General features: G+C 36.9%; 1 protein-coding gene across 1 annotated transcript in view; it reads left to right on the top strand.

Moving 5' to 3' along the window:
• Positions 1 to 1,324: 1,324 nt before the first annotated feature.
• The window catches only part of LOC127415292 (periphilin-1-like), a 64,728-nt gene continuing 39,045 nt past the window's right edge, over positions 1,325 to 27,007 (top strand). Inside the window, exons 1-2 of the mRNA XM_051653990.1 lie at positions 1,325 to 1,612; positions 20,464 to 20,555. Of these exons, the coding sequence (XP_051509950.1) occupies positions 1,571 to 1,612; positions 20,464 to 20,555 (134 nt within the window). The 5' untranslated portion in view covers positions 1,325 to 1,570. The remainder of the gene's footprint in view (positions 1,613 to 20,463; positions 20,556 to 27,007) is intronic.

The raw sequence follows: 27,007 nt of genomic DNA, 5'->3' as shown, positions 1-27,007 counted from the left end.
AAAACCCCTTCAAAGGTATTGAAATTCAGGAAAGACAAATTAAAATATCGCAACTTGCTGATGATACAACAATCTTTCTTGGGGACAGTACTGAGGCACCTTTAGCTTTGGATATTATTAATAGCTTCTCCAAATTCTCAGGGTTGAGTTTAAATCTATCTAAATGTGAGATAAATGTCTATATGTATATTCAATATTGTCCCGTACTATTTATTTGGAAAATTAGGGGGTTATATTTTTTGTTACAGTGTCCCTACGTTACCAGTAAACTTCCTATTGCTTTGGCTAGTTATCACGAAAAGCATCACTTTACTGTAAGCACAATTTCTCTCCCAATAGATGTTTTATTTGGAACAATGGTAATATTACTTTTAACAACAAGTCATTGTACATAGAGAATTGTAATTTTATTTTAAAATATGGTTCTTTTGTAAATGAATCATAATAATAATTAAAAAATATATATTAATGCGATGAATGTAGTGGCATATTAGCCTTAACCAAACCCTCAACTGAAGATATTAATGATACAACTTTACAAAATCCCCAACTTTTAGTAAATGGTCTTTCTATTATTGATCAATGTTTTAATAATAATTTCATTAGACACTCCTTTAATGTCAGATCCAATCCCCCATCCAAATGGCTTAAATCTCACCATTTATCATGGCACAGCATCTGGACATTACCTTATAAATATGTTATTTCTAACTAAATAAAGGAAATTATTTACAAAATGATTCATCGATGTTATCCCGATAATGCAGCTATTAGTATATATATCCATACTGTATGTGAAAAATTTACTTTTTGCAACACATCAGTTGAAGATATTGAACATTTATTTTTATACTGCCCTTTCTCTATTTTGTTTTGGATTGACTTTCAAATAGACATGACAATAAAATGTAACAAATCTTTAAATTTAAAACCGTATGATATTTTACAATTTACAAAACCCAATTTTTTCTGAAAAACAAAATTACATAATTAATCTTTTAATTATTTTAGCAAAGTTTTACATTCACAAGACAAGAGTAACTCTTATGAAAATAATACAAATTCTAAAGCTTTTCAAATTCATGTAACTGCCCAAACATTAATTTTTATTTATGTGTTTTCTATTATTGTTGTTGTTATTTTTGTTCTTTATTGTATTTCACACTCACTGAACTGTTGAACAATCTAATTGATTATTGTATGCTCTGTATTTGACCATGCTATTAACCTAAGTACAATAATAATAAAAAATAAAAAATTAATAAAAAAGGATATCTACATCATGATATTCCACATTACCAGAGTTTGTGATGCAAATGCCTGAAGATCCAGAAGCTATAAAAAACAGAAGGGATTGGACTGGAAGAGTGATGAACAGTCTGTCACACTTCAGCCCGATGGAACTCACTTATGACAACAGCGAGAATAAAAACAGAAAGTGAAAGTGAAAACAAAGCTTGTAAACCCTAGGTGCTAACCTGTAAATACTCGCGGAGCTGGTGTTCATCTAAACAGAACAAAATCAATACACGATAATCGATTAATTCAGCGCGAGACGTCTGCAGACGGGATGGACACGCGGACAGACGCTTCCGCTCACGGGAGTAAAACGGTATGAATGGTTTATTTACATGAAAAATACGATGCATATAACATTTATTGGCAATATATATATATATATATATATATATATATATATATATATATATATATATATATATATATATATATATATATTTTCTGTTAATTTAGGACCGACCAAGTATAAACTCTCCAAATTGATCTGTGAATTATCTGCACTTTTGTTTCTGAATGACATTTCTCAAACTGAAAATGAAAGCTGCCTGAAGGAATTATTTAAAACCTTAAGTACAAATACATTACGCATAACAAAAGTTTGCGGATATCAAATGTTAGTAAGAAGTAAGACGTGTGTGTAGGATTGCTTGAATTATTTACCACTGTAGACATGTTTAAAAGATTTGTATAAGCGCGAGCTGTTCGCGTGCGTACAGTATAGTTTCGGCAGTTGCTGCTGCTGTGCTTCCGGTGCATCTGCAGTGCTTATCAAATACACTAAATAAACTTTTCCGTTTAACCTCTCTCTCTCTCTCTCTCTCTCTCTCTCTCTCTCTCTCTCTCTCTCTCTCTTTTTCTCTCTTTATCTTTCTCTCTCTCTCTCTCTCTCTCTCTCTCTCTCTCTCTCTCTCTCTCTCTCTCTCTCAATTCAATTCAATTCAATTCAATTCAAATTGGCTTTATTGGCATGACCTATACAATGTTGCCAAAGCATTCATGAACTAAAAATAAATTAATAAATACATGTATTACATACATAAAAAAGTCAAATAATAATAAAAAAAAATAATAATAATAATAATAATAATAATAATAATAACAATAACAACTATAAGTAAGTGCACAAAATGTAAAGAAAAGTAACTACAGAGAACAATGAGTAAATTAAACTGACATTTTCAGTATTTAGTGAGGGGTCTCCCTCTCTCTCTCAGATCATGACAAGAGAACCCATAATCTGCTGCTAAATCTATACATTCAGCCTTCTCTCCAAGAACATATGAAAGTTTCTCTATATTAATCATTCTGCTGAATTCAGGCAGTATCTGTCCTATGACTTTAAAATGTGTGTGTCTGATGGCCTCATATTTACTGCAATTATTTACCTCTATGACTTCTTGAGTGCAGAGTGAACACAGTCTGTCCTCTCTGGGTCTCCAGTTCGGTTTGTGTCGACCCGCCTCTATCGCTAGACTGTGCTCACTCTCTCGATACTTCATCAGAAGCTTCCTGTGACGGTAGTCTTTAATTTTGGTAAGATATGATGCCAAGTTTATATTCTGTCTTAATTTTTTGGAAATAGGTTAATTTGTTTATTTCTTTGAGTTTTCTTTGCCAATGATGAATATATTCTTCTTCCATTGTGTTTTGTTTTTGTTTTAATTTTGCCTGCCTGAATTGAATTGATACATTTAGCTGGTGCTTGTCCACTAAGTACTGTAAATGGTCACTCTCTGGGTGTACTGCTCTGTGTATAAGAGCACAGTGATGGTGATTTTCTGGGGAAGAGTCTGATAGGTGGAAACAGAATTTACCGGCTCTGTTTTGAATGTCAGTCAAGAGGGGGAATCTGCCCAGTTCTGCCCTACTGACCAAGCCAGAAGCACTTCTTTGAACTCCAAGGACGTTTTTACAAAATTCGAGGTAGAAAGTTTCAATTGAACTTTTGTCCCAGGATTCATAATTTAGTTTATATTTGGGTCCCCAGAATTCACTGCCATACAGAAGGATGGGTTTGATGACACTGTCAAATATTTTAAGCCACAGTTTGATTAGGGGGTTAAATTTGAATAATATTCAAATAATACACTGTATAATGCCCTACAAGCCTTGTCTATTAGGTCCTTTACAGCCATGTCAAATTGTCCAGTAAATAACTGTAACTGGTAACATCGCTAAGAATTTCTCCCCCAACTATAAAAACATATTTTTTGTCTTTAAGACAATTTTTCTTTTGAAAAATTATGACTTTTGACTTGTCCATGTTTATTGTAAGGCCCAGTTACTACAGTCATTTTCTAGAATTGAGAGGCTTTCACGTAATCCCTCTTCAGCAGGTGAGATTAGCAGCAGGTCACCTGCGTATAGAAGACATTTGATTTCTCTGTCCTCTAGATTGAGTCCAGGGCTAGAAGAGTTTCGTAGCATTGTAGCCATTTCATTTATATAAAGATTAAATAAAGTTGGGCTTAGACTGCAGCCTTGACGAACTCCCTTATTCTGACTGAAATAATCAGTTCTTTTGTTGTTTATTTTAATGCAACATTTGTTGTCTTTGTACATGTCCTTAATTAAATCATAAACCTTTCCTCCTGTTCTACTCTGAATCAGTTTTAGGAACAATCCATCATACCAAACTGAATCAAAGGCTTTTTTAAAATCAATAAAACAGCCAAATATTTTTCCTTGTTTTGTTTGGTGTACATGTTTGTGTATAAGTGTGTGCAGTGTGTAGATATGATCAGTTGTTCTCTGTTTTGTCATGAATCCAATTGGACAGTAGTTTAAAGTCTTGTGTTCTTGGAGATATTGGACTAATCTGTCATTCATAATGCAGCAGAATATTTTTCCAAGGTTGCTGCTCACTGAAATGCCCCTGTAGTTGTTTGGGTTAAATGTGTCACCTTGTTTGAAGATCGGAGTGATTTGATTTTCTTTCCAATTCTCAAGAAAGTGTCCTGATTTTAAGAGCAAATTGAATAATTTAAGAATGGCCTCATTCAGTTTGGGGCTGCATGATTCAACATCTTATTGCAAATTCCATCTGAGCTGCAAGATATATATATATATATATATATATATATATATACAGTGGTGTGAAAAAGTGTTTGCCCCCTTCCTGATTTCTTATTTTTTTTGCATGTTTGTCACACTTAAATGTTTCAGATCATCAAACAAGTTTAAATATTAGTCAAAGATAACACAAGTAAACACAAAATGCAGTTTTTAAATGAAGGTTGTTATTATTAAGGGAAAACAAAATCCAAACCTACATGGCCCTGTGTGAAAAAGTGTTTGCCCCACCTGTTAAAACATAACTTAACTGTGGTTTATCACACCTGAGTTCAATTTCTCTAGCCACACCCAGGCCTGATTACTGCCACACCTGTTCTCAATCAATAAATCACTTAAATAGGACCTGCCTGACAAAGTGAAGTAGACCAAAAGATCTCCAAAAGCTAGACATCATGCCGAGATCCAAAGAAATTCAGGAACAAATGAGAAAGAAAGTAATTGAGATCTATCAGTCTGGAAAAGGTTATAAAGCCATTTCTAAAGCTTTTGGACTCCAGAGAACCACAGTGAGAGCCATTATCCACAAATGGCAAAAACATGGAACAGTGGTGAACCTTCCCAGGAGTGGCCAGCTGACCAAAATTACCCCAAGAGCGCAGCGACGACTCATCCAAGAGGTCACAAAAGACCCCACAACAACATCCAAAGAACTGCAGGCCTCACTTGCCTCAGTTAAGGTCAGTGTTCATGACTCCACCATAAGAAAGAGACTGGGCAAAAATGGCCTACATGGCAGAGTTCCAAGACGAAAACCACTGCTGAGCAAAAAGCACATTAAGGTTAGTCTCATTTTTGCCAGAAAACATCTTGATGATCCCCAAGACTTTTGGGAAAATACTCTGTGGACTGACGAGACAAAAGTTTAACTTTTTGGAAGGTGTGTGTCCCATTACATCTGGCGTAAAAGTAACACCGCATTTCAGAAAAAGAACATCATACCAACAGTAAAATATGGTGGTGGTAGTGTGATGGTCTGGGGCTGTTTTGCTGCTTCAGGACCTGGAAGACTTGCTGTGATAAATGGAACCATGAATTCTGCTGTCTACCAAAAAATCCTGAAGGAGAATGTCCGGCCATCTGTTCGTGACCTCAAGCTGAAGTGAACTTGGGTTCTGCAGCAGGACAATGATCCAAAACACACCAGCAAGTCCACCTCTGAATGGCTGAAGAAAAACAAAATGAAGACTTTGGAGTGGCCTAGTCAAAGTCCTGACCTGAATCCTATTGAGATGCTGTGGCATGACCTTAAAAAGGCAGTTCATGCTCGAACACCCTCCAATGTGGCTGAATTACAACAATTCTGCAAAGATGAGTGGGCCAAAATTCCTCCACAGTGCTGTAAAAGACTCATTGCAAGTTATCGCAAACGCTTGATTGCAGTTGTTGCTGCTAAGGGTGGCCCAACCAGTTATTAGGTTTAGGGGGCAATCACTTTTTCACACAGGGCCATGTAGGTTTGGATTTTGTTTTCCCTTAATAATAACAACCTTCATTTAAAAACTGTATTTTGTGTTTACTTGTGTTATCTTTGACTAGTATTTAAACTTGTTTGATGATCTGAAACATTTAAGTGTGACAAACATGCAAAAAAGTAAGAAATCAGGAAGGGGGCAAACACTTTTTCACACCACTGTGTGTATATATATATTTTTTTTTTTGTGGGATTTTATTTTATCACTGAGTTCCTTTAGTGATATGGGGGTGTCCAAATGATTTAATTGACCCTTTATTGTGTATTCTAGTTGATGTAGTTGGCAGGTCATATTTGGTTTGGGTGGAGTTAGTTCATTTTATGTATAACACTGGATTCACATATACTCCATCAGCGGTGCATATGTGAGGCATGAGGGGCGCGTCAGCATTGGGCTTTCACACTGGCTGCGTCTCTTCTGCGAGACAGCAAACATCTCTGCGTGGAAAATAATGTTCTTTCTGTGATCCAATATCAAATATTTAATTTAAAAATGGCTAAAATTACCTACAAATATATTTTAGAGAGGGGGTAATGGTTAATAATTTCTTTATTCATGTAAGTTCATGAGTAGGAAGAGCACACATCACAATGCTATTGCTAAATAATTTGAAGTTACTTTCAACTTAACCTAATTGAGCTATGATAATACCTAAATTGTTGCATGTATCAGCTGCCAACACAAATTAAGTACAACTCTGATTTATCATCTGGTTACAGCATACACTGTACAGAACATGTGGTAACATGCATTTTACTTAATGTATTTAATAACATTTTATTTTATTGGTTGATTATGTTGATCCTGCATCTACTATACATAATGCCTACAAAATATGATATTACCTGGCCAATAAATAAATACATTAATAAATAAAAATTAGATTTTTGGCACAGAAAAGCAAATGCATGGCTCACACCTCGCTCACGTGCCGCTGACGGAGTATATGTGAATCTTGCGTAAAGCTTTCCAAAATGTTCTGTCCAGGTGTTTGGGTCATAGTTGGGAATTTGTTCTTCTTTTTTGGACTTATTTAAATGTTTCCATAATTCACAGAATACAGTTTGATCAGCTGCTTCCTCAGTCATGTTGAGCTTTGTTTTCATATGTTCAGCTCTTTTGCTTTTTATCAGTGACTTGTTATTTTTAAGAGTTTGTTGATAGGTGGCACGTGTTTGTTGATTTGCGGGGTCCCTGTATTTTTTATTTGATAACAATCGTTGTTCTTTTCTTGACATTTGACATTCTTTGTCAAACCAGTTTTCTTTTTACTCCTGTTCATTTTGATTTTTTTCAATGATTTGCTGGCAATTGTGAAAAAGATTTTATTTAATTGTTTTGTTGCCATATTGATGCTTTTCTCATCTGCTCCAAATGTTGTGAAGAGAAGCGCATCTATCTAGGGCTGAAACGATTAGTTGACTTTATTGACAAGATCGACAATAAAAAATTGTCAACAAAAATTGTAGTTGTCGAATAGTTGTTTGATCTCATTTAACGTAACATGAGATCATATAAAACTCTAGAGCAGCACTGCAGTTTGCGCCTGACTGAGGAGAGGAAGAAAACAGCTCACAGTCCAGACACACTAAACTTTCCAAACAGCTTCAGGTGATGTAGATCGTGAAGTATGAGGGAATTATAAAAAAATACCAAATAAGTAAATACAGAAGCACTCTCATTGTGGAATAAGCGGAGCTGGAGCTGCCGCTCCGCTGAAGCAAAACTTTTATGTCTTGTAAAACTGGTAGTCTTCGCCCCATCATACACTGCAACAAAATACTTTTTTGATTTGTTTTTGTTTTGGCTTGTTTTCCAATATAAATATCTAAAACTCCTTTAAAGCAACATACATTTACTTTAGCAGCTATATTGTAGAAGAAAAAATTGTTATCTGAGAATGTTGAATATAATATTAAAAATACAAATATTTGAAAATATCAAAAAATCCTTTAAAAAAAAATGCATTCACCTGAGAAGTAGCATATAAGATATTTAGACTTGCTTTTAGAGAATAGATCTTGAATATAAGTATATTTTGTCTTTACTGCACTCGCAGAATTATAACCAAGTGAAAAAATACACTTATATACAAAATACACTTATAAGATACATTCTCTTAGGGGGTCACGTGACGCCATGCAAGGATTTGAGGTGTGAACGGCGATCTCTGCGTACTTTGCTAGTTTTAATAACTTTTAATGACATAAACCGGTGAGATTCGATACACTCTGTTCCATAACTGTTCTAGGAGGACAATATGTCAAAGAATTCAAAATCCTCAGGCTCTGGAGACATTAAAAGACACTTACATGCTTAGGCTGACACCCCTGAGTGGGCTGCGGACCAGGGAGTCGATTAGGTCGGAGAATTGCGTGAATTGCGGCGAGATTGCGAGATGTTGAGCATGTTGGCAATGCTGATGAAGGTCATCGCTGACTTGGAGGATCTTGCTGTGATATGTCGATTGATCACTGCCATGGAGGCGAAATTTACTGATGTGGTCAAAAGAGTGGGGGATGTCGAGAAACGGATCGATTATCTGGAGTCATCGGAGAGGAATTATCTGCTAATCTGCTAGCGACCAAGGTGGATTTGGAGCGTGTCTGAGAGAAGTTGGACCGACTCACTGAACATTCGCTTGACTGTTTGAAGATCCTGAACGCTCTTTTTGTGCTGGTTCCGCCTATCGGCTGGAGTTTATTTTGTGGAGTATTTCTGGCATAGTCACTAGAGTGAGTAAGTCATTTGCTTACAATCATGTTGCAGCCGAATGGGCCGGCTCACTGAACATCCGCTTGACAGTTTGAAGAACCTGCACGTTTTTTTGTGCTGGTTCCACCTAGCAGCTGGAGTTTATTTTGTAGAATAACACACCTTCAGGACAGTTTTATGGATGAATCTACACACTCTTTGTGTTTATTCTGCCTACTGGCTGGAGTTTGTTTTATAGATTATATTTTGCTGTGTAATTCTCTCTCACAAAATGTGTATAGAAACACCAAACTTGAGCAATCCGATGGCAAAGTTGTTGCGGGGGTTCTCGTAGGCGTACATGGACTGTTTGAGTTTGGAGGGATGGAAGCCAGTTGGCGCTGTTGTGCGCGGGGTTAAAGTGCATGTTTTTCTTTTTTCTGTTTTTTTGTTTTGTTTTGTTCCAGGGGAAATTCGGGGTTTGATTGTTACACTAATGTTGGAATGTGGTCTTTGTAGTCCTGTTTTTGACAAACATTTTTTCTTATATGTCAAAATGTAAAATGTTAATATGAGTGGATTGTCTCTCTCCACATGGAATGTGAATGGGTTGGGGCACCCATTATTGATCTTGAAGGGATGTTGCAAGCTGCTGGCACCCCTCATGATATAATATTGGGAGGAGACTTTATTCTTGATGGACTCAGTCCTTGATCATAGTGAAGCAAAAGTGTGCAAGCCCCCTAGAGCAACATTGACGCTTCACAGAATGTGTAAAAATCTTGGTCTTACAGATATTTGGAGGCTTTTGAACACATCTGGTTGGGACTATACATTATTTTCATCAGTCCATAAGATTTACTCTAGAATAGATTATTTTTATTTTTTATATCTAAGTCCCTCATTTCATCTGATGTTGATTGGTCAGTCAGAAACATTTTAGTCTCAGATCACACCCTGGTGTGTTTAGAGGTGTTGCCACATATGAAGAAAAGGAAATCATATAGTTGCCGCTTTAATGTGTCCCTTTTGCAAAATCCTGAATTCCAACAAATGTTAAAGGCTGAAATCAATGTCTATATGGAGACCAACTGGTCCTCAGTATCCTCTGTGGGCGTGGCTCGGGAGGCAGTTAAGGTGGTTTGTAGGGGCCAGATTATACATTATTCCTCATTCACCAAAAAATCCAAAGTACAAGAACTCGTGGAATTGGAAGGGAACATTAAAAGTGCCGATGCAGAGCTGAAGCGCCGAATGTCATCTAATGGCCTCAGAGAATTGACCCGATAGAAATATAGATATAATACTATTTTGTCACAGAAGGTGGAGTTTTGGCTATTCAGGGCAAGACAGTCATACTTTGAGTCAGGGGACAAAGCAGGAAAACACTGGCTAGATATATAAAACAGAGAGTCTTATATATATATATATATATATATATATATATATATATATATATATATATATATATATATATATATAAATCATTTTAAATGATAAAAAAAGATACATTCTCTTGAAGCAAGTCCAAATATCTTATATGTTGCTTCTCAAGGAAATGTATCTTGTTTTAAGGATTTTTAGACTATTTTAAATGGAAAACAAGACAAAAACACTTGATAACAATAGGATTTTTTTCAGTGAATTTCTTTACTGAATTAAACTTAATAAAAAGTATTTTTTTCCCTTTAATTCAGGGAATGTCATTTAGAGGTACCTGTATTTTTAAAAGATGATTTTGTCCTCTTTATTGTTAGTAAGCACATTTAATACAACCTTTTAAGTTGGGGCACAAACTGAATAATCGGTTAAGAGCTAATGATTTATTGTTGCAATAATCGCCGAATAATCGTTCTAATTATCGTTAGATAAATCGATTATCAAAATAATCATTAGTTGCAGCCCTACATCTATCATGTTCTCAGTCTGAGTGCTGTGGAGTTCAGCTTCATACTGGGCTGGATTATTTTTTCTCCAGAAGAATCTGGTTGGGAGGGGATACATTTTAGACTTCTGATCTGAATATGGTAGAAGACTGGCTGACTTGTTTAGACTAATGACAATGTGAAAGTGGTCTGAGAAAAGTAGCTGTGGCATCACTGTGAAGTAATTTATCTTGTTTTGGTCTAGATCTGTGATGGCGTAGTTCACTGTGCTGCTGCCTAGAGAGGAACAGTAGGTAAATTGGCCCAGAGAATCACCCTTTGTTCTGCCATTAACTATATAGAAACCCAGGCTTTTACAGAGCTGCAGAATTTGATTTCCATTTTTGTTTATTGTGTTGTCATAGCTCAAACGTGGTTTAGTAGGACGTTTGTTTTGATGTATATTTGTATTATTAATAATAAATTTATCACCAAATGAACTAATATAATCCAGTTCTTTCCCAGTTCTTGCATTCAGATCCCCTATTATCAGGACTGAGCCAAGACACTGAAACTGAATGATCTCAGATTGTAATGTAGAGAAGATCTCATCACTATAATAGGTTGACTCATGTGGGGGGATGTAGGTGGCACACAAGTCAAGTCAAGTCAACTTTATTTATAAAGCACATTTAAAAACAACAAAAGCTGAACCAAAGTGCTGACAGGTAAGGTACACAGGTAAGTATCCTCATCTGAACAAATAAATTCCTTTTTCATTTTCATCCAAATATGTGTTCTCCCTTATTTAGCAGGCTGAATGTAATGGAAAAGATGTTCTTTAAACCAAACAATAATTTCTCCTTTCCATTTTTAGGGTGTTTCACTGATGGTATATGTAATTCTCTGTAGTTTTTTACTCTAATCCAGTCCATGTCTCAGTTAATTTTATGATATATGAACTACAGTATATACAATATTTACAAAATCAGGGTTCTTGCTTTTTACTCCAAAGGCTGTAGAAAACATACCTTGGATGTTATAGCTTGTGATTTTAAGTGATTACATTGTGATTTTACCAGAAATAAGAATGTATGATTTAGAGCCCGACCGATATGGGATTTTTGAGACTGATACCGATTTTAGAGGGGGGAAATTCACAGATTACCGATATGGTGGCTGATATAGATAATTTTTGAGCTGGAATGAAAACAGACCTTTTCTATGTGGATTGTTCACCGATTTTGCACCGATAAGACTATGCAAAGGTATTCAGAAGGCTGCTTTCTTAAATATTTTTATCAAAGAATATTTGACATTATTATTATATATATACATTATTATATACATTGTCAACAAATTCTAGAAATGAACACAGAAAATAAAGAATAAATAAAAATACAATAAATAGCTTAAAAAACATCAGTACTGTATGTTCAGTATCAGTCAGTTGCTGACCATTTAAATAAAGAATAAATAAAAATACAATAAATAGCTAAATAAACATCAGTACTGTTTAGTATCAGTCAATTGCTGACCATTTAAATAAATAAAAAATAAAATAAATAGCTAAATAAACATAAGTACTGTTTAGTATCAGTCAATTGCTGACCATTTAAATAAAGAATAAATTACAATAAATAGCTTAAAAACATCAGTACTGTATGTTTAGTATCAGTCAGTTGCTGACCATTAAAATAAAGAATAAATTCAAATAAAATCAATAGCTAAATAAACATCAGTACTGTTTAGTATCAGTCAAATGCTGACCATTAAAATAAAGAATAAATTAAAATTAAATAAATAGCTAAATAAACATCAGTACTGTATGTTCAGTATCAGTCAAATGCTGACCATTAAAATAAAGAATAAATAAAAATAAATAAATAGCTAAATAAACATCAGTACTGTTCAGTATCAGTCAAATGCTGACCATTAAAATAAAGAATAAATAAAAATACAATAAATAGCTAAATAAACATCAGTACTGTATGTTCAGTATCAGTCAAATGCTGACCATTAAAATAAAGAATAAATAAAAATAAAATAAATAGTGAAATAAACATCAGTACTGTTTAGTATCAGTCAAATGCTGACCATTAAAATAAAGAATAAATAAAAATAAAATAAATAGCTAAATAAACATCAGTACTGTTTAGTATCAGTCAAATGCTGACCATTAAAATAAAGAATAAATAAAAATTAAATAAATAGCTAAATAATCATCAGTACTGTTTACTATCAGTCAAATGCTGACAATTAAAATAAACAATAAATAAAAATACAATAAATAGCTAAATAAACATCAGCACTGTTTAGTATCAGTCAATTGCTGACCATTTAAATAAATAAAAAAATAAATAAATAGCTAAATAAACATAAGTACTGTTTAGTATCAGTCAATTGCTGACCATTTAAATAAAGAATAAATTACAATAAATAGCTTAAAAACATCAGTACTGTATGTTTAGTATCAGTCAGTTACTGACCATTAAAATAAAGAATAAATTCAAATAAATTCAGTAGCTAAATAAACATCAGTACTGTTTAGTATCAGTCAAATGCTGACCATTAAAATAAAGAATAAATTAAAATTAAATAAATAACTAAATAAACATCAGTACTGTTTAGTATCAGTCAAATGCTGACCATTAACATAAAGAATAAATTCAAATAAAATCAATAGCTAAATAAACATCAGTACTGTTCAGTATCAGTCAAATGCTGACCATTAAAATAAAGAATAAATAAAAATAAAATAAATAGTGAAATAAACATCAGTACTGTTTAGTATCAGTCAAATGCTGACCATTAAAATAAAGAATAAATAAAAATAAAATAAATAGCTAAATAAACATCAGTACTGTTTAGTATCAGTCAAATGCTGACCATTAAAATAAAGAATAAATAAAAATTAAATAAATAGCTAAATAATCATCAGTACTGTTTACTATCAGTCAAATGCTGACAATTAAAATAAAGAATAAATAAAAATACAATAAATAGCTAAATAAACATCAGTACTGTTTAGTATCAGTCAATTGCTGACCATTTAAATAAATAAAAAATTAAATAAATAGCTAAATAAACATAAGTACTGTTTAGTATCAGTCAATTGCTGACCATTTAAATAAAGAATAAATTACAATAAATAGCTTAAAAACATCAGTACTGTATGTTTAGTATCAGTCAGTTACTGACCATTAAAATAAAGAATAAATTCAAATAAATTCAGTAGCTAAATAAACATCAGTACTGTTTAGTATCAGTCAAATGCTGACCATTAAAATAAAGAATAAATTAAAATTAAATAAATAACTAAATAAACATCAGTACTGTTTAGTATCAGTCAAATGCTGACCATTAACATAAAGAATAAATTCAAATAAAATCAATAGCTAAATAAACATCAGTACTGTTCAGTATCAGTCAAATGCTGACCATTAAAATAAAGAATAAATAAAAATAAAATAAATAGCTAAATAAACATCAGTACTGTTTAATATCAGTCAAATGCTGACAGTTAAAATAAAGAATAAATAAAAATAAAATAAATAGCTAAATAAACATCAGTACTGTTTAGTATCAGTCAATTGCTGACCATTTAAATAAATAAAAAATTAAATAAATAGCTAAATAAACATAAGTACTGTTTAGTATCAGTCAATTGCTGACCATTTAAATAAAGAATAAATTACAATAAATAGCTTAAAAACATCAGTACTGTATGTTTAGTATCAGTCAGTTACTGACCATTAAAATAAAGAATAAATTCAAATAAATTCAGTAGCTAAATAAACATCAGTACTGTTTAGTATCAGTCAAATGCTGACCATTAAAATAAAGAATAAATTAAAATTAAATAAATAACTAAATAAACATCAGTACTGTTTAGTATCAGTCAAATGCTGACCATTAACATAAAGAATAAATTCAAATAAAATCAATAGCTAAATAAACATCAGTACTGTTCAGTATCAGTCAAATGCTGACCATTAAAATAAAGAATAAATAAAAATAAAATAAATAGCTAAATAAACATCAGTACTGTTTAATATCAGTCAAATGCTGACAGTTAAAATAAAGAATAAATAAAAATAAAATAAATAGCTAAATAAACATCAGTACTGTTTAGTATCAGTCAAATGCTGACCATTAAAATAAAGAATAAATAAAAATAAATAAATAGCTAAATAAACATCAGTACTGTTTAGTATCAGGCAAATGCTGACAATTAAAATAAAGAATAAATAAAAATAAAATAAATAGCTAAATAAACATCAGTACTGTTTACTATTAGTCAAATGCTGACAATTAAAATAAAGAATAAATAAAAATAAAATAAATAGCTAAATAAACATCGGTAGTACTGTTTAGTATCAGGCAAATACTGACTATAAATACTGCCAGTCAGTTATTGGCAGGTTGTAAAACAAGAAGCATTTACACCTGCCGAGGCAAGAGAAAGACAGCGGCAGCGGTTTTACACCATATTCTGCTATAAAAGTTCAGGGGAAACTTTCAATGGTGGAAAACCAGATTTTTAAATATTACATTTTATAAATGCAACGACTGGAATTGTTCAGTTGAAGGGGGTACCAAACTGTGAATCCTGAACAAAACAGTTTGGTGAATACATGTTTACACATTAGCTTCCACTCAGCTGACAAGCAATGAAAGTAGCTACATGGTTAGCTAGTTAGCTATAAGCTCGTTGTCACGGAGAGTAAAAGATGGACCAGCATAGCGTCTCACCAACTAGGTAACAACGTAGTGTGAAATCAACACTCAACAGACACAATCCACCACCGCACCGTTGTCTGCTGAGCTGCAAAAAGATGCTGTGATGTTTACCTTTCAATCTGCTACATTACTGACTGCACTGACAAACTATAGCTGGCGAACATAACAAACATGTGATAAACATGAGTGACATGGTCATCAGGGACAGGTTTAACGTTATATTAGTTATATTGAAACGGAAAAATGATGGGGTCATTGTTTATTAACTTTCCAGTATGTATTTCACAAACTAGTTAGCAACTTACTGTGAAGACACCACTCAACTCCACACCGCTTAACACAGCACTGTCTCCAGAACCGTCAGCTCAGAGTCAGCTCTGTAAACAGTGGAGTCGGAGCGTGCTCTGCTGGACAAACTATGTAATGACACCAATTCTAAAGCATTGTTTTCTGCATTATATGTTCTGAAAAAAGTTTTCATATCTGCGCATATCGGTAAACATATATGGCGATATCGATATATTGGTGAAAGGCTAATATCGGCCGATAATATCGGCCGATATTAGCCTAGTATGATTCATGACCCAGTCATATTATGAATTACTGAATTAAATGAAATACCTTAGTACGTCAGTTGTATAACAAAAAGATACAGTAACATAAATTAAGAAATAATTAATATGCTTAAGGACTGCTAATTAACCTAATAGATGGTCACATAAAAGTTTTAGCATTTTTTTTTCTGGCTAAAGTCGCTTGTGTCTGTAATACCTCTTCCTGACACGACAGCGGCAGTATAGCTGTTTGTCTGTCTGCTGGCATGCTTACCCATTCCTCACGATAAGGGGTTGTGCTATGGGGGCTTTTCAGTGCGACATCCTTGATTGTTTTAGCAAATATTCTCATGCCCTCTTGATGAATGTGGAGACGGCCATATAGATGCTCATGATGCGCCGATGCTTTGCTATGTGTACATTTGGCATGAGTGCACACACGTCAGCTATCTTTGGATTGATGGCATTGATGATGTTTTGTGGAGGTCTTTGCGAGGCAGAAGTGTAGAGATGATGACTCTGGCACTGGGGTAGCTCCCTCTAGCTGTTTTCACCACATTGATGAGAGCTTTGGCGATGTCCACTCTCCTGTTGCTGAGGTTATTTATCCCAGTATGCAGTATGATGTGTGAGGGTGTGCCCAATTCACCTTCTCTCAGCAGCTTTAAAGCAGAGTGAGAGGTGGGACATCAGAATTTCTTCACATTTCTCCCTGGAAACAGTCATCTCTGGTTGAGGTGGTTGCTGTTAGAATCACAGAGGATGACGATGTTGTGTTGTCTCTTCTCTGTTGCAGCTGATAGGTGTTTTTGTGGTCTGTGGTTATCTCTGTCTGGTGCTGATGTCTTTTCTCTTGGAGTTCTGAGAAGCTTGAGAGACCTGAGAAACCTGCTGGGTTGCAGGGGATGGATGGGATGGTGTGTGTTTGTGTGTTGACACACTGCTGGTGTTGTGTTGTGTTTGTGATGTGTTCAGGAGTAGAGATGTGGAGTGTTTCTGTGCTGGTACACTGTTGCTGTGTTCAGTGCTTGTGTGTAGCTGTTGTCTCATCTGCTCCAGTTGTTTCTCCAGCACATTGCTGTGTTGATCTCTTTTGATCAGCTCCTCTCTCACCCTCCTCAGCTCATCTCGCAGCTCCTGGTTGTTCACCTCCAGCTGTCTGACAGCAGAGCATAGCTGTTGAAGTTGTTGCATGCTGAGGTGCCTGGTCTGGTTTTGGAGCTGGCATAGGCTGTTGGTAGTTTCCTCTTTAAACAGGAAATAGTCCTCCTCCAGCTCAGCGATATTGTCTCTCAAGGCCTTGATCTTTGAAGATACAGGAGAGACAGGGTGTTTGTGTGTTACAGGGGAGCTCGAGCTGAGGTCAGTGTTTGTAGCTGTTATGTTGTAGGACTCTACACTGCTCAGGATCTTTCTTAAACTTCTGAACCTCCATTTTAAAGTCCATGAAATTCTTCTGGAATTCATTAAGGCTGGGTTCTGACCCCTGGACCTTAACTATACCATTGTGATACAAGTTTACAGTCAGCTTTGTCTCTTTTTCAGAGTGATTTGTCTACCTTTACTGATGCCACCTTTTCTGCTGCAGTTCATGGCAGTTATGAGTGTGCTGTGCCAGGCTGTTGGCTGATCAGTGAAGAATAGCAGATTACAACTGACTCTGTTGGGTTCTGGTCCACTGTAATCAGACAGCAGCATCACTGGGTTCTCTCTCAGGATCATCTCTTTCATCTTCTTCTTATCTTTGTTCAATTTAACTTCTGCTGGATATATTATGTCCAGCTCCTCTTAATTTTTTTTAAAATGCTACTGCCTTAAGGCAGTCGCACACCGACGAGAAGCGCCGTATCACGGCTAGGACACGGCACAGGTATCAAACACGGGGCACGTCGATGCGGTTCAGGTTGCAGACAGTACACACAATAGTTACCAAGGTTTTACCCTTCCTCAAGAATGAAGAACGCTAAAGTAAATAATCTATGTCCTTTGATAATGATTTGGGTTGAATTTAATGGAAAATATGCGAATTGCACTCCGTGGCACGGCAGAAATTTGAGCAGCCTCCGGGGTGGTTGCTGGGTGCCGGCGGTGAGCATACCTTCATTGAAAACAGTTGTTCCGAATTTTAGAATGCGTCATGTCATCCGTCAGATGCGTCTGGTGTGCGACCCCCTTTAGGCAGGCCCAAGCTGTGATCAAACGGTTTTAACTGCCATGGAATGTTAATCTGGCTAGCAGTTAGCTTTATGTATTGATTATATGTAATTTTTTATCTGATCTTTAAGTTTCTTAGAGGTCTTACCTTAAAAATCTTCTGCCTCTTTTGTTCTTAGTTTAGTTTCCAATCATTTAAGTAGCGTTCAAGTTGCAGCATGAGCTGATATAGTATTTTAAATTAATCCCACTGATGTGTTGTGAGCAGTCCAATAGTTTGTGTGTAATTTTGACAGAAGATAATATGTTTTTGAATGAAATATTTGATTTTGATGTGGAAGTTTGAGGTTTGTAGAAATGTGTGTGTAGTTTTGAGATTGTTTTTTAAAAACAGTAATATTCACACTGCTCTTCTCAAAACAACAAATGCATAAAGTAACAATAAGGACAGTCAAACTCCAAAAAAAGATACATTAAAGTATCATAAAGGTACTCTATATGACTCGTGCCCTACAATTCCCAAGTCTTCTAAAGCTATGTGATAGCTTTGTTTAAGGAATAGACCCAAATTTAAATACAAGTGCGAGCAGCAATTATGGGGCTAAGCACACCTACGGCCTGTAATCAAAGTAGAATTGCTTGTATTACAATACAATTCATGATAACTTTTGACCAATAGGTGGCATTCTCACCAAATGTAAATGGTGCATTCAGGGTTGTGCTGACATTGACTCATACAAATTTTCATATCAATACGCCAAAGCGTTGCCTTTCAGGAGTCTTTCCATCTATTTTGTAGGGCCTAGGACGAGTTCGAAAAAGAATGTTTTCAATAAAATTGAAAATGGTTTACAGGAAGAATGGCCAAACATGGCATATTTGGGGTCACCATACTTGGCGTGACCCAAGGAAGCTAATGATTTAAGTCTCATGACAACAGGCCAATTTAAAAAAGTTATAAGCATTTTATTACATAATTTGACCACTAAGTGGCCCTGTCTCCAAATGTTTTGAGTACCTTCAGTACATGGTCCCAAAGACACAGTCTCATGATTTTAAGCAAAACCATTCAGAAGTTATAAGACCATTTTTTAATATTTCTTTGCCACTAGGTGGCGCTGTGCCGAAACTGTTCAGGTACCCTCAAGTTATGCTTGTGATGACATAAACTAAGTTTTGTGTCAATATGCTAAAGCGTTGTGAAGATACAGCCTCATGTCCATTTTGGCAGAGTTTTGAAATGATGCGACCTATAAGGAATCAGAGGAAAAATAATTTTGTTTCTAGGTTATAGACTGAAACGTGTGTGCAATTTTGAACAGTTGGTGGCGCCAGAGAGTTTGAGTTAGATACCCCAAATTTGGGTCAGATAAGTTTGAGAGTGTCCTCTATCAGTGTGCCAAATTACACAACTTTCTTATATATGGTTCTATGGGCTGCCATAGACTTCTAGAGTGGAATAATAATAAGAACACAAAAGGATACAACAGGTGCCTATACCTTTCGGTGCTCGGCCCTTAATTATTTATTCCCTGATTTCAGTGCTCTGCCGCAGTTCTCTGTCAATTGAAACTTGGCATGAGAAAATGTGCTTACTGTCCTACGAACACAGTTCAACCTTACTTCATTATAGTTGACCCTTGCCTTAATGTATGCCAGTGTACTTTTAGTGTGTTTAATTGTTAACCCAAGAGCTTTGGCAAAAATATGAATGTACTGGAATTTTAGATTGGAGGATGTAATGCTCAAAAATTATTCCAATTTAAGACTGAAATTAAAAAGGCTGAAAGTTTTGAACTAGGTGTTTGAAACCAACATTTTGACTTTTTAAACCTTATAGTTACTAAGATTTGTGACAACTTCCCTGTGTGACAACTAGTGTCCTGGTTACTTGCATAACCTCCATTCCCTGATGGAGGGAACAAGACGTTGTGTCGATGTAGTGACACTAGGGGTCACTCTTGGGAGCCCGAGACACCTCTGGTCTTTGATAAAAGGCCAATGAAAATTGGCGAGTGGTATTTGCATACCACTCTCCCGGACATACGGGTATAAAAGGAGCTGGTATGCAACCACTCATTCAGGTTTTGTGCTGAGGAGCCGAGACAAGGTCCCAGCCATTTCAGCGGGTAGTGCAGCATTGTGGCAGGAGGGACACAATGTCTCATTCCCTCCATCAGGGAACGGAGGTTACGCAAGTAACCATGACGTTCCCTATCTGTCACTCACTCGACTTTGTGTCGATGTAGTGACACTAGGGGTCCCTATACGAAACGCCGCAACTGGCTGAACTGTGCTATGTGAACTAGTGGTTGCATACCTGCTCCTTTTATACCCGTATGTCCGGGGGCCAATTTTCATTGGCCTTTTATCAAAGACCAGAGGTGTCTCGGGCTCCCAAGAGTGACCCCTAGTGTCACTACATCGACACAACGTCAAGTGAGTGACAGATAGGGAACCCCAGTTTCTCCCAATCTTTAAAATGTTATAAAAAAATAAGTAATCGGGTTAGTTTTGTTCTATCTATAAACTGTCAGTTATATTTGAGTTCTTGCACTGTATCTTTGGATTTAATATAAAACAGTTTATTTTTATTATTTTTTTTAGAATGAGAAACCGCCTGTTCACAGAATGAGGAGTCCTTCGCGGAACACTCGCCCTTATCGACCAAGGTTTGGGGGGAAATACTTTCGTCCACGGTAAGAATAGGTCAAAAATCAAGATCAAGGCCGAATACAGCTAAAGGATCAAGCCATGGTTTATTTATGACTTGTTGCAAGAGGTTTTTGTCAAACATTACATCATACTGTATATTAGCTCAAGGTTATTGGAGTTATGCATTCTTTGTGAGACAAAAAGTGTAATAACATGAAATAAAATTCTTTCATAAATAATATATATATATTGATCTCTGAACTTTGTAACATGATTGCAGCTGCAAGAAAGCTGCCATTTGAACACCTGCCTTGCAATGCATGGCACATTACGAAAGTTGTGAGGCAAAGTGTGAGCACGAGGCGATTGTCTGTGTTCCACAACTGCTACTGGGTCCTTCAATAACGTATAACGTGCCAGTAAAGGCAGCCGGTGGAGTTTCTGGTGCCCCCTAGGGAGTTGGTGCCTTACGCAGACTGCGTAATATATGTATAGGGAGCGGCGGTACTGATTACCGGCTAACAGAAACCCTGCTGCTGTCTCCAAGGTTCTGTCACCGTGTCTCTGTTTGATAGTGCACTAGCCAATGCAGAAGTTAGAGACATTGCTGGAACCCTGCAGGTAATCTACACTGTCATTAACCCATTTAATTGGTCTAAAAGGAGTTTTTAATGTATTTTGCAGAGTTGTCAATTGTAAATGACAGTGCAGATTTTTTTGCATGAGTGGTGCAAATAGTCACATGACCAGAGCTATTTAATTCAACTGTGCTCCTGGAAAGATTATGTCTGTCAAAACTCCATAAAAAGAAGCGAATAAATCCTGTCATAATACACTTACAACTACCATATTTTGTACATAATTTGAATTGAGTTGTGCTGTGTTCATTTTCTATTGTTCAGCTCTGTTGTTGGGGCAGGTTTGTGTGGATGACTGAAAAATACATCTGGATGAAGAATATTTTGTCCACTCATGTTTAAAAAGATATTGCGATTATTATTATTATTAATTATGTGATTAATCGCGATTAAATATTTTAATCGTTTGACAGCCCTAATATATATATATATATATAAACAGTTGAAGTCAGTAGTTTACATACACTTAGGTTGAAGTCATTAACCACTCCACAGATTTAATTTTAGCAAACTATAGTTTTGGCAAGTTGTTTAGGGCATCTACTTTGCGCGTGACAAAAAGTAATTTTTCCAACAATTGTTTACAGACAGATTGTTTCACTTTTAATTGACTATATCACAATTCCAGTGGGTCAGAAGTTTTCATACACTAAGTTAACTGTGCCTTTAAGCAGTTTGGAAAATTCCAGACAATTATGTCAAGCCATTAGGCAATTAGCCAATTAGCTTCTGATAGGAGGGGTACTGAATTGGAGGTATACCTGTGGATGTATTTTAAGGTCTATCTTCAAACTCAGTGCCTCTTTGCTTGACATCATGGGAAAATCAAAAGAAATCAGCCAAGATCTCAGAAAAAAAAATTGTGAAGCTTCACAAGTCTGGCTCATCCTTGGGAGCAATTTCCAAATACCTGAATGTACCACATTCATCTGTCAAAACAATTGTACGCAAGTATAAACACCATGGGACCACACAGCCATCATACCGCTCAGGAAGGAGACACATTCTGTCTCCTAGATATGAATGTAGTTTGGTGCGAAAAGTGAAAATCAATCCCAGAACAACAACAAAGGACCTTGTGAAGATGCTGGAGGAAACAGGTAGACAAGAATCTATATCCACAGTAAAATGAGTCATATATCGACATAACCTGAAAGGGTGCTCAGCAAGGATGAACCCACTGCTCCAAAACCGCCATAAAAAGCCAGACTACAGTTTGCAAGTGCACATGGGGACAAGGATCTTACTTTTTGGAGAAATGTCCTCTGGTCTAATGAAACAAAAATTTAACTGGCCATAATGACCATCGTTATGTTTGGAGGAAAAAGGGTGAGGCTTGCAAGCCGAAGAACACCATCCCAACAGTAAAGCATGGGGGTGGCAGCATCATGTTGTGGGGGTGCTTTGCTGCAGGAGGGACTGGTGCACTTCACAAAATAGATGGCATCATGAGGAAGGAAAATGATGTGGATATATTGAAGCAACATCTCAAGACATCAGCCAGGAAGTTAAAGCTCAGTCGCAAATGGGTCTTCCAAATGGACAGTGACCCCAAGCATACCTCCAAAGTTGTGGCAAAATGGATTAAGGAAAGCAAATTCAAGGTATTGGAGTGGCCGTCACAAAGCCCTGACATCAATCATATAGAAAATTTGTGTGTAGAACTGAAAAAGCTTGTGCGAGCAAGGAGGCCTAGAAACCTGACTCAGTTGCACCAGTTCTGTCTGGAGGAATGGGCCAAAATTCCAGCAACTTATTGTGAGAAGCTTGTGGAAGGCTACACAAATTATTCAGACATTTCACACTCTTAAAATAAAGTAGTGATCCTAACTAACCTAAGACAGGGAATGTTTTCTATGATTAAATGTCAGGAATTGTGAAAAACTGAGTCTAAATATATTTGGCTAAGGTGTATGTAAACTTTTGAATTCAACTGTATGTGTGTATATATATATATATATATATATATATATATATATATATATATATATATATATATATATATACTATATATATACACACACACACACACACACACACAAATATCGACGTTTTACAAATCCAGAGGTTTTAAGTTAACTTCAAGTGGTGCTCGGCTATGGAATTAAATATGTGCCATTGGGATTTGAACCTGAATTTTAGGACTATAAACATTCAGATTTAGGACAATCTGAATTTAAAACCTGAATCAGTGTATTAAAAAATGTAATCTGAATTTGTGCCTCTGACTTTTTGATGTAATTCAAGTTCAAGTAAACATGTCCAAATTCAAGTCCAAAAATTCAATTAAAGTCCCAATGGCACATATTTCATTCCATACTTGGCCAGGTGTTGCGGACTGAACGTGAACTTTCAGTCCACGTAAAACTGGGGCTATGCACAAACTCAAAAATATGACAGATTCGATCTGCCAACCTAATTTGCACCAAAAAGGTGAATTAAAATGGCTATTTGGGAGCATTTTGATATCTGATGAATGACTAATAGTTATTAAAGGCGACAGATATCCGATTTGTAAAACATGCGGATAGAAGTCTGCAGTTGCTGAAGATAAGGCTGAACAAACTATTGGATGACATGAACGAAATGTTGCCCCCACAATATTCAATAAACACTCCATGTCGGGAATAAGAGGCTCAGGACCCAAACTAAAATTTTATACAAAAATGTGTCACAAACATCCAATATAAAACTCCCACAAGAGGGAAAAAACATACACAAACTACCCCGTAGGGGAAAACATAAAGTAATTAATCCAGGCTGGGACAGGGGAAAACAGGAAACAGGACCGACCGGACCGAGGTAGACTAAAATAAGGAGAGAAATCAAATGGGTTAACAAGACAGGGCAGGTGTGACTAATAAACTAATAATGGGCAAACAAGGAGGTGGGGTATGACGTAAAACAGAGAGACACACGGCGATACAGAAACAAAACAAAGTCATGTACTCTCACAAGACAACAAAACACCCGAAAGTCATGAGCACACATCGGCAAGACAATAAGGCAATATACACCCTTGCCAACTGACAAACAAGATGTGAGAATGTGTAGCAACACCAAACAAAGCAATGCCACACATTCTCACTCTAAACAAAACCTGAGTGTACATGGTGAGGCATACACCACGCTATGCATGCAACAGGCGACATAAACAAGACAGGACACCTGTGCGAGAGTTTGGTCATTCACACACCCGACACCTTAGACTGAAGTGACTGAACCCCAGCACAACATGAAGACAGCTCGCGACACGGGCGCGCAACGTGACGCGAGGCGCACCCGTGTTAACGAGAGACAAACTATTGACACGAGTGCATGCTGCCAAGATGACATAAGCACGATGTACCCACATAAATAACAGACAGACATGGAGCACGAGTGTCTGGATCCTGACACAGACCGAAACCGAACCAGACAGGAAGTCCGGATCCAGACACCGTGCTCCCAGCTTCCCAAAACAGGAACATCAAACAATATACAAGTCAGATAAAATGAGCACTAACATAAAACATAAAACACAACAGAAAGGGAGGGAAACCAGGGAGACAACTTAAGGAAAGGTGTGGGGTCTGTGGCTGTGAGCACAGGCAGTGAAAGGGGAACGACCACCATGGCCAGGAGTGCTGGCAGTGGCTGAGGAACGACCTCTGTGGCCGGAAGCGCTGGCAGTGACTGTGGAATGGCCTCTGTGGCCAGGAGCATTGGCAGCAACTGGGGAACAGCCTCCGTCACCTCCTGGCGTCCCAAAATGGGAACATCAAACAATACACAAGACAGACAAAATAAGTACTAACAGAAAACAGAAAATACAACAGAAAGGAAGGGAAACCAGGGAAAGGACTTAAGGAAAGGGGCAGGGTCTGGCAACCTGGGAGATGGTCTCAGGACAGAGGTGGGGTTTGGAGGCCTGGGAGGGGGCCTCAGGGTAAAGGCAGGGTCTGGTGGTTTGGGAGGCGGCCTCAGGGCAGAGGGGACAGGGGTCAGAGGATTGGGCGGCGGCCACTAGACAGGGGACAGGAGACTGGGCGACGGCTGCTGGACAGGGTTCAGGAGGGAACGTCTCAGGGGGCGGAGCCGTGGAAGGCTCGGGCACTGGGCATGGCAGGGGAATGGCCTCTGTGGATGTGAATGCTGGCAAAGACTGGGGAACGGTCTCCTTGGTCGTGAGCACTGGCAGGGACAGGGGAACACTCTCAGTGGCTGTGAGCACAGGCAGTGAAAAGGGAACGGCCTCCGTGGTCGGGAGCGCCGACAGCGACTGGGGAATGGCCTCCGTGACCGGGAGCGCTGGTAGCGACTGGGGAACGGCTTCTGTGGCTGGGAGCACTGGCAGCGACTGGGCATGTGTGTCCAGATCCTGACACAGACCGAAACCGAACCAGACAGGAAGTCAGGATCCAGACACCTTGCTCCCAACATGAAACAAGACAGACCGAAGAGCACACGGCAGGGAAAACAACCGAAGCTGTGCGCTCACACAAAGACAGACAACGAAACACAAGACAGACATGGGACGATGATGCCACGGTCCTGTCAAACAAAAACCCAGACTGCCAAAGTGACAGGACCATGACACTCCATGCTCCAGTTACACTGAAGTGCTCATCATTTAAGTGCTCAAGATGCGCATAAGTGGTGCTGTGCTGCTTTTTATCAGACCATCTCTTATTTTAGGACTGATAGTATTTTGCAGTTAAATGTTTAAATATTTTAGCTCATTTATTTGTTGAATTTTTGTCAGTTATCCTATTGTAGGACTACAGTCAGAGTCCATATATCCCTAACACACCTACTAACATGTTAAGTGGTGCTGTGATCTTATGTATTTATTTTATTTTTTGCCTTTGTTGGGTACTGTTAGGAAAATTTGTAAATAGAGTAATTGTAAAACAGCGTTTTTTTGTTTTGTTTTTTTTTTACAGTAATAACCCTGGATACAGCATGGAGTAAAGAGTCTTAAGGATATGAAGAGTCAAAATAGTTAGTAATTAAGAAGTAATTTAGAAGATGCTTTTATCCAAAGCAACTTACAGAACACTTACTACAGGGTCAATTCCCCTGGAGTAATCAGTTTAAGGGCGTTTTCACACCTGGCTCATTTGAAGCATTTGTTTAAGGAACTTACCAAACAATTGGTACGAGACCACACTGATGAGGTATTCTCGGTCCAATTGGAAATGATCTCTGGAGCAGTTCGCTTGTGGTGAGAATGCAGTCCAACCCAACAGAGCAACGAACTAAACAATATGGCTATAAAATAAGTTCTGAGGTAATTTTAGCTTGATCGCTTCTCTCTTTTGGATAGTGGCAGATAAGGATGGACTATATGACGATATATATCGTGGCGACGATTTAAAATCTCAGTCGATAGAGATTTTGCCATATTGTGTATATCGCAATATGTAAATTTCCACGTGCAAGGCGTGGGCTTATCTATCAGTGGAAACTTGGCCGTGCTTGGCTGCCCAAGCACATTCAATGATATTCAAAAGCGCTATGCTACTCATCTGACGCGTGCATCTGTATTTCACATGAATGTGGCACGCACTATCTCTGGAGCACATAAGTGTGCATGAGTCCAGCAGACTTCACGATATTTGTACTTCACAGAAAGAAGAGTGTAGAGCGGGATAACTTGTGCACCTTTATAATTTTTTACCCAGTAAAAACCCTAATGGAGAAAGACACCTCCACAGAACGGGACGACACCCAAACAAGTCATGAAAATGAAGAGGAGCTCGTTATTAAAACAGGTGCGACATCTGTGCTGTGGATTCACAAAAGCTGACACAGAGAATATACTCACTCGTAATACGTGTTTATTTTTGTTGGATATTTTTTTACTTTTGTTTTAT

Source organism: Myxocyprinus asiaticus, chromosome 24 (assembly GCF_019703515.2).
Source record: "Myxocyprinus asiaticus isolate MX2 ecotype Aquarium Trade chromosome 24, UBuf_Myxa_2, whole genome shotgun sequence".
Taxonomy (NCBI): domain Eukaryota; kingdom Metazoa; phylum Chordata; class Actinopteri; order Cypriniformes; family Catostomidae; genus Myxocyprinus; species Myxocyprinus asiaticus.
This window is presented reverse-complemented; position numbering and strand designations above follow the sequence as displayed.